The sequence below is a fragment of the Bidens hawaiensis genome, unplaced genomic scaffold, assembly GCF_021521415.1.
Source record: "Bidens hawaiensis isolate Kalapana, Puna unplaced genomic scaffold, B.hawaiensis_p1.1 tig00005680_1, whole genome shotgun sequence".
In the NCBI taxonomy this organism is placed as follows: Eukaryota; Viridiplantae; Streptophyta; class Magnoliopsida; order Asterales; family Asteraceae; genus Bidens; species Bidens hawaiensis.
In genome coordinates this window covers 207,046-216,594 of record NW_027491370.1, presented here as the reverse complement: position 1 = coordinate 216,594, position 9,549 = coordinate 207,046, and the positions used below count along the sequence as shown (strand labels likewise).

Sequence of the window (9,549 nt, the reverse complement as noted above, 5' to 3'; positions counted from 1 at the left end):
GTTTTTACTCGTGTCACTATTCGAAAATCCGAAAATGTACTGTGAATAGGGGCCACTCGATGGTCAGTTGCATGTAAAAGCAACGAATATCACATAAATAAAATTATCCCAGACACTTTCATGTAGGTTTGTTAGTGACAGCCAAAATGAGTAGACTGCAAGGTGCATGTTCTTATATTTTGAATCGATTTCTTTGTAACGAAGTGGTTGAAGATGGGGAGAGGTATTAGTGAAGAGTAGAGAGAAAAATTATTGTCATTGCTAAGATTTTTAAAATTTGAATTATTTGAAAATCAGTCACTTTATATATTTAAGTGTTCATTTTTGGACATGATAACCTTAAAGCTTTTCAAAGCTATATTGTTTTAATATTTAAATAGTAAAGAGAATAGCCATCCAAAATTTGTTCTTCTACCGTGAGGAGACAGATTGGGATTTCATTAAAAGCGGGTCGGATTCTAGCATTGAATAGATCGGCAGATAAGATTATTTGCTTATCAGTAATTGAAATGACATTAGTAGGTATATAAGCCGAAACGTCTCTCGATTGGGTTTCAACTATTGATAAAGCGGTCATACTTCCTTCACCTAAACGAAAATCTTGATTTAGCAGCTCTTTCTAAAAGGCGTGAATGTTTTTCTTTTAGCTTTCTTGTGTGTTTAGTTACCACACTCTCCAAATTTGGGGAACCCGTTGTCCCACTCTTGTCAGACTTTGTTGTCTTAACAGGGTCCACGCTGGCTTCAGAGTTTGGTTTGGACGTTCCCTAAAAAACTATACCACCGACTGCCACTTGACAATCGTTGTGCTATCACATAAGCAGGTGACTTTGGTGTAACAAACGGTAGGACGGAAACCCATTGTCTACAAATATTAGCTAATTGAAAATTTTATTGAAGAAATTAAAAGTTTAGGCTAATAATTCACAAAGCGTGTGATTGTTGCCAAAACTACTCCTCTCGAACCAACTCATGTTTAAGGGGCGTTAATCTACAAAGGAGAACAAAAATGAGAATGATTTCTAGCAAAAAAATCCCTCAAAAAAATATTAAAAAAAATAAATAAAAAATATCATAACTAAAAATTTAATAAAACGGAAAAAGTAAAAACACAAAAATGTGTCCACCGTCTTTCTTGTTCTCATAAAAAAAAACAATGGTAAGTGAAAAAAGTCGTGTCTTTTTATTTATCATTGTGTTTTGTGTTTATTTACGTCATTGAGTATGTTTTTTTCTCCTTGACATTGTGTCTTTTTTTCTTTATATTGTGCTATATTATATTACTCAACATTAAGTTATATTTTTTTCGACATTGTGTTATATTATGCGATCTATTATGTCTTTTTTAGAATATTGTGTATTTTGTTCATTTTCATCATTGTGTCTTTGATTTCACCATTTTGTCTTTTCATCAATTTTTTTAATATTTTATTTATTTATTTTTTGAACGGGAATGATGGCGGAAACATTTTAGTTTTTTAATTTTGTTCATTTTTTTTTATATATTGAGTTATGATTTTTTTAATTTATTTTTAAGGAGTTTTATATGTGATCACAAATCATTCTCACACTTTTCATTTTTGTCTCCCTTTATATTTTAACTTTACCCCATGTTTAAATCCCTACGATTTGCCACCTCAAAATAAGTGTTGAAATTATGGTATAAGACCAAAAAAAAAAGACAATTTATACCTCAAAAAGTAAAATAATGAGGCTTATATGTAAAACCCGCTTTTAATTTTATAGACTAATTTTTTTTCTTTCTAATCTTTCATCCTATCTATTCATTGGGTTATGAGTCAAAACCATTTTGACAATCGAGTTATAAAGTAGTCAAGAAATTCAACGTAAAATATTGATAGAAGATCAAATAAGTAGAAATATGAAAGTTAAAATAAGTATGAAATAGCCAAGAACAATATTTTTCTAGAGTTGGTTTGTTCCTTCGATGCCCAACTTTTTCCATGGACGATATATGTTGCATTATCCAAGAGCAAACGTGATCTAATCGAAAAATGTTAATATTTGATAATGATAGAGAATATTTGGGATAAAACAACAAATGTTGTATATAAAGAGATTTTCTCAAATTTATAATTTGAGATTCTAGACTTTTTACTGTTATACTATACATTCATTTCTTTTTAACCTTAGTTTTGTCCCTTTATTTCAAATAACGAAACCTTATTTATTTTCATCATTTGATAAATCATGTATAATACACAGGTTCAAAAGCTAGTCTACTTATATTTGACAAATCCTTTAAAGTTACATCCTACCTGCCAGTGGAAGGTGCCGATCGGGAAGCTACGGTTTGGGAACACCACGCCGAACATTCTTCTGATCTTTTTGATTTGATATTGTTTTGTTCGAAGCTTGTGGGATTTGATTTCGAATGTGAGTGATTTATTTGAGAGTGTTTGACCTACGAGGATGGCGAATAATCCAGAACCATCCAGATAGATTGAATTTCAATGTGGTAGTAACATGTTCACGACGGCTCGTTTTAAGGGCTCGAACTCAAGCTACCTCATGTAATACGAAACAAATATAAGAAAGGCCCGACAAGTCTAAACAAGTTTTCCATACAAGGCCCGACAGTGACGGATCTAGACTCGAAACCGAGCCGTAGCCCTCAAAAATTTTTTTCCCCATATTTAATACAATGTTAACGAAACAAATATAAAAAAAACGACAACAAATAAATTTAAACTAACCGGGTTAACGTACCAACAGTGGCAGATCTAGGCTGGACGGTAAATATCTCATCTTCGGTTTTTGATAGCTTGAAACCGAGCAATTACATCTTCTTCATTTACTTTATCAAACTTTTCTCTTTCGACCGCACAAACTAAAGCATTGTTCAAATACTCATTACTCATTCGATTGCGCAAATCCGTCTTGATAAGCTTCATTTTAGAGAAACGTCTTTCAACGGCTGCAATTGTAACCGATAAAACCAATGCTAGTTTCAATATTCAATAAACCAAACTACCAAAGGAAAAGTTGTGTGTTTTCCGGTTCCACCATTACACGAGCAAGATCAACATATCTCACAACTATGGCCATTTGTTCTTTTTGAGACACGTCACTAGACTCATCGGCTAAAAACCCAAACACATCATCTTTAAATTCTTCACAAAGCCTTTTGGTTACTACTTTCACAAAGCAATCAATAATCTCTTTCTGTATTGAAGAAGCTGTTAACTTATTATTCTTTTTTCCATTCCCTAAACAATACTTACAATATTCGGGTTGTTCTCACAAATCAACTTTAAAATCGCAAGAAAGAGCCCTTTAAAAAAGTCTTCAGATTCATTATGACCACGAAATGATAGACTATTTTCTAACAAGAATCTCGAACTACGAACAGGACCCAATAATCGATACCAATTTGCAATCTTTTCTTCATTACTATGCTTACTGACATTCGTCTCATAGGATCGCTTTTGGTTCAAAAGACTGTCACATTTTTTTTGTTTTTACTTTTGTTGTTGTAAATGGATAAGATTAGAGGTGCACAAAAAACCTGGAACCGGACCCGAAATAAAAACCCAGAACAGGTTTTTTTAATACCCGGGTTTTTAATACCCGACCCGTAGAGTACGGATAGGATATGCATTTCGGTACTAAAACCCGAACCCAAACCGGACTCAATTCCAATACCTGAAACCGGGTATTACAAATACTCGATGTATACCCTAAAAATACCTTAAAAATACCTGAAAAATAGCCCTAATAAGTGCAACCTTTTAAAAAAATCCAATCTATACCCGAAAAATACCCGGAAAAAAGCCTGAAAAACCCAAAAATAAGGTTTTTTAACCCGAAAATAGGGTATTCAAATACCCGGTTTTAGAATACCCGGTTCTATACCCAACCCGAACCCGATGCATAGGGTATGGTTTTAGAGACAATACCCGGACCCGAACCCGAACCCGAACCCGACCCAGTTATTGTCAATACCCGATTTTCCAATACCCGGTTCCATACCCGAATCCGGGTATTTGGAAAACCCGATTTGTGCACTCTAGATAAGATGGATAGGTGAAGTGGTGAACGATGGTTTGGTTCGATTGGGTTAATGGGCTTTTTTGTTTGGGCTTGGCTTTTGATCGGGTTTAAAACATAGATTGGTTGGACATAAAATCTTAGCGGTAACGTTATTTTTTTCCAGTGGTAACGAAACACGAAAATCGGCCAAATTTTTATTTTTTTACACTATCGGTAAAAAGTTGAGCCGTAGCGGAGGCTATCCCTGTATGTCCGCCACTGAGGCCCGAGCCCGGGCTCGATAACTAAACGAGCTTTATTTGAGGCTCGGACTTGAAAAAACTCAGCTCATTTCAAGCTCAAGTAGCTCGGCTTGTTTGTACACCTAATGTTTAGTGTAAATTACTTTGATACTAGTTGATATCGCATAAATCATACATTATTAAAAAAATTAAAACTTTATTGTTTATGGATTAATAAATAAATAATGAATAATGTTTTCTATGAGCTCGTGTGTTACCTCTCACCTAGAAAATTTGATTGTAAAACTCGAAATTTTCTGGAAAATTGGAGAATTTTTTTTTTTAAGAGACTTTGAAGAAGTATAAAAACTCACAACTCACGTTGACCTTCGAGGAAGATCCTTAAAAAAGTAATGAGATTCATGAAAAGATTGTGGATACTTTTATGAAATTCTTGAGTTGGCTACATGCATGATTAATCTATAGAAATACTCTAGAATTACATTGGTAGGATGACTAGTACTATTATAGTTATCTTGAAAAATATCTTGTAAAGTGTTGTTAACTTCTTATATGATAAAAGTGTTCTTGTGTTCATATAATATTGTGTTTTGCTATAAGCCGTTGAACTTATATGATTAAACCATATAAAGTTTCTTCCATGAATTTAACATAAGTTGCAATAGAAGATTGAGTAAAAGCATAACCTTTTTTATGCTCTTTAATTACCTCAAGACCACGGTGGAGACCTGTAGTTAGAATGTTAAAACGATTTTACGCGTACGTATTAATGCATAAGCTAAGATCAAGCCATCAGGATTGAAATTTAAATATCAGTGTAATGTTATTGATGCTCGTGCGCATCAAAACTCAGTACAGCGACTTAAGCCTACCAATTAAACAAACCTGTAAAGCTAGACACAAAGTTGTAAATTTGTATTCATTGTAGTATACATGTGCGTTAAAACTTATTACAACGAATGAGAGTTATGAAACATTTTGTAATATGTTGGCAATGTATATGCATGTCAATACAAACTCATTACAACATGACTCAAAATTTGAAAGTTGGGTACATCGTTGAATGAGTCTGACGCTTAGGTGCAGAATGTGTTTTACATGGTGGCCTTTATAAATGTCTTTCATAGTTGTAAGAATAATTATGTTAGGATGCAGAACAAAGACATTATTCCGCTTTCTTATATGAGAAAAAAAGTGGGGAATGGGAATAAACTTTATTTTGGAAAGAGGTGTGGTTAGAGGATAATGTTCTCTGTGTAAGATATCATAGGCTCTATAATCTAGAAGTTCAGAAGAAGGTTTTAATTGGTGATAGGTTAATCACTTCGGGTTTCAACTTTCAAGTGTGAGTGGAGACGTGAGCCTAGAGGAGGGGGTAGAGGCTTTTCAATTAGCTGACTTATGTAGGGAATTGGGTAATGTTCACATCTCTTATTCGGATGACAAATGGGAGTGGGACTTGGAAGATGGAGATGATTTTTCAGTTAAGGGAGTGAGAAAAGTTATAGATCGATTGACTTTACCGGATGCCCCTCACGCAGTGAACATTCATGCATGGAGGCAATTGTTGGATCGCATTCCGACTAGACTTAACTTAAGCAAGAGAGGATTCGATATAGCGTCTGTTAGGTGCCCATTGTGCTCATCTTCGGTTGAGACCGTAGAACACATTTTTGGCGAATGCTATATTGCTCAACGTGTGTGGTGTGGGATTGGGAGATGGCTTAATGTTTCGTTTCGGTTCCAAGAAGTCCGAGATTGATCTTAAACTGGTTGGATTCAAATCATTTTACTAAACCAAAGAAGAAGTTGATTGAAGCTATAATCTTTATCGCTTGGTGGAGTATGTGGAGAGGGCGCAATGAAACTATTTATGGGAGTCTTGATGGAAGTAAAGAGTTTCTTCTTGATTCTATTATTTCCATTTCTTTTTTATGGTATTCTAGTCGTAATCGTAAATGTAAGATTGGGTGGACGGGTTGGTTGCACAATCTCATCCAATTCATGTAATTGATTTGTATCTGTTCTGGTTGGCGGTCTGCTAACCGGGTTGTTTCTTGTTTTATAAAGCTTGCCTTTCACAAAAAATTACGTTAGGATGCACTTTTATAAACATACGCATCTAAACGATTACTACATTGCATCAAACTTGCACAACTATGATGATTAACGCACCATTTCATACATATTTGGGGTTCTTTCTCTTGACTATATTGACATGTCAATGATTAAAGCACTATTTCATACATATTTCTTGTAACCACCCCCCCCCCCCCCCCCAAATAATTATTCCCATATACCCGTGTCCTATATAACTCGAGAACGTTAGGCAAAATTCATCAAGTTTCTCATATTAGACCGATGAGAATTTGATGGAATGTTACTCTTTTATTATTTATACAAAAAAGTAAAAACAACATCATATAAATGAAATGGAAAAAATAATGAATTTGATGAATAATTTGTTTAATTAAGTAAACTTGAAGACTTTCTTAACAAAATATCTGCCAACCTTGTTGGATAATATCAACCAAGGTACAATGCCAATCTGCAATTAAAGTTGAAGTAACCATGTATCAGACATCAAACAAATCAAGTATCTATGTAACATGTTACACAAATCATTCAAAATTAGAACTTTTCTTTTAAGTAAGTTGAGTAAGTTAGAGCGAGCTTACACGAGTCGTGATCAACTCGACTTATCACTTCTACAGTGTGTAAGTCAGTCTATTTCATCCCCAAATATGTTTTTATATATAATCAATATATGAGTTAAACGCTTAGTGTGAAACATTATTACATAATTTATCCTAACATGAATGAAGAAGAAAGCCAAAGTTAGTTACCATCACATTGTCATTTAAAGAAGATGTAGCTGTCCAAGATAAAAACCAGCCTGCATTGAAAAATGATAAGGTAATGTTTGTATACTTTATCTCTGGTTACACTTTTTATATACAATTGAAGTATATAAAATCAATTTGTCCAATCTTGTTATATTCGTTTAATACAAAGTGACCTATAATAAAATTTATTCTATTAAAGTTTCTAAAAATGTTGTATTCTAACAAGGACAAGAACATGTATTACCGAACGGCTGCACAAGTTCTTTGGATATAGCAGTCACAGGAGAGCGCCAATACCACATGGAAAGTAAAGTATAAACAACAATCTGTAACAAGAAAATATAAATATTTGTTGAAATTAAACTCAACAGTACGGTATCTGAAAGAACATCAAGAACACCTTTGAAATCATTAGAATTCTCTCGTATGATCCAAATGACGTTTTCATCTCCATGGTTAGTGACTCTTGGCCTACAGAAAGTTCATTGAAGATTCAGTTAGAATTGAGAGAGTAAGTATTCATTCTCATTAGCTTAATTAATTACAAATGAACAACATACATACAGTTGTGTAAGTAAGATATAAAACATCCAAGGGTAAAATAGGCAACAGACAGAGTTAAAAGAAAGAAGTAGCAAGTAAATAAATACCATACTTTTTGCAAGTTCCCTCTCCTTAGCTGCTGCTGCTCTCCTTAGTTTTGCAGCTTGAGCAAATGTTGAAGGCCTGAAATATTGAATGACGAAAAACATGTTTTACATATTTATTAAACTATTGGGCACATGTGCAGTAATCAAAGTTTCTGATAATTGCTAGTGTGAATATGGAAAACATACAAACTTCAATAGCAAATATGAACCGTGTGAAATCAAGGATTCCCACCATTCACATTCTGTTTTGTAAGGCATTTTGGTATATTGTCAACACTCTCACTTGAATTTGTTTGCCAAGCCAAACATGTTAAAAAAAGTCATATACCTTTAGAACTACTGGCAGAAAACCAAGGAATACAAAGCAGTTGGGTTGTAAACGAACCGGATCGTTAAGATTTTTTCAGACAACCGAACAAAATTACTTGCAATTGTTCGTTCATTAAGGAAATGAACTCGTTCGTGAATGTTCACGAAAACCAATGAAGGCAAAACAAGTTTTATTTGATTTATCTAACCGAGAATATATATATTCTGCGTTAACGGTTCATCCCGGCTACCAAGTTTGTGCCGGTGTTCTTTCTTAACATTCATATTCATATGGTAATTTTTCATATAAATTTTCTTAATACTCGTATACACATATCGTTATTTTATAGTTAATAATTTTGGTCAATTCTATATGATAAGTTTAGAAAAGTCATTGATATAAAAAGAACTTTAATGAACAAGCATAAACAAACAAACATTAATGAACGTAAAGAAACACATTATCAAACGTTCACGAACACAATTGAAGGACCGTGGCCTCTGTTGATTTGGCTTAAACGAACTTCCTAGCAAATAGTTTGAAATTAGAAAATGACACTGACTGTGATAAAGCAGCAGCCTCTTTCAACAATGTCTTGATCTCCGCACGCAACTGCAGATCCTTGTCGCTCATGGACGCTTGCTGTAATAATTATAGAACAAACAAGTTGTTAATTACTCCTTCTTACACGTACCAGAAACAACACGTAAGCGTACTGTACGTGTGAATATTATCTAAATTATAAGAAATGCATGAAGGTACGTAATGATTATTATCTAATTAAACGAAGAAGATCACGTACGTACTATTATTATTAATCAAATAAATTACCCTCATTTTGAGTGCTAAGAATTTCTCAGCAAACTGGAAGGCCGTTGCAATGAAGAATAAAAATATACATTTTATTGATTTCCCATTATCACCTGCTTCTACGCTTCTTTCTTTCATCCCACCTTGTTTTTAACCTTTTATTTTCATTCAGATTTTGATCGTTGAATCTTGCATTTGTTTATTTTCTACTACTATATTGGTTCATTGATCTTACAGGTTTCATCTACGCCCCTTGTATTTTTTACCCTTTGTTTTCTTTTGTCACGGTTGTTCTTTCTATGGATGTTAATTAATTAAGGCGCGTTTCAACCTTGTTTATAAACCCAACGAGTCCATGACAGGACGAAACAAGTGACCATCATCATAAGTCATTCCGATTGGTTACATCTTGGGCAATCGAATCGAGGTGCCTCACATGGACGTGAAATATTATAACTTTGCGACATATACTTTAACTCACTCACTTCACAAGGATGCGTTCAACCATAACATCCCATTTTGGTGGTAAATGTCTGTATTTTCTAAAGGGTTTTGTGTAGACAAATTACTTTAATCACACGAGTTTATTAAAAAACGGTTTAGGATAACTTTTTGGTGAGGAAAGCTTAAGATAAATAACATTGACCTAGCTCGATATTAATTCTACTTTGTGAGTT

At 33.8% G+C, this 9,549-nt stretch overlaps 1 protein-coding gene across 1 annotated transcript; it reads right to left on the bottom strand.

Annotated features, from left to right (window-relative positions):
* Positions 1-6,726: 6,726 nt before the first annotated feature.
* Positions 6,727-8,899, bottom strand: LOC143630477 (protein GET1-like). Its single transcript, XM_077099475.1, has 8 exons — positions 8,894-8,899; positions 8,757-8,777; positions 8,625-8,704; positions 7,758-7,828; positions 7,503-7,573; positions 7,347-7,428; positions 7,103-7,152; positions 6,727-6,804 (listed from the first exon to the last, which is right to left on the bottom strand). The coding sequence occupies exons 1-8, from the start codon at positions 8,897-8,899 to the stop codon at positions 6,727-6,729; spliced, it is 459 nt and encodes a 152-aa protein (XP_076955590.1).
* Between the last annotated feature and the right edge of the window lie 650 nt (positions 8,900-9,549).

Bases quoted from the DNA above. Each gene is read 5' to 3' on its own strand.
- LOC143630477 (XM_077099475.1), bottom strand. The intron at 7,829-8,624 runs GTCAGTGTCATT...TCAATATTTCAG, and splicing joins GAGGCTGCTGCTTTATCACA to GCCTTCAACATTTGCTCAAG. The intron at 7,574-7,757 runs GTATGGTATTTA...AACTTTCTGTAG, and splicing joins GGAGAGGGAACTTGCAAAAA to GCCAAGAGTCACTAACCATG.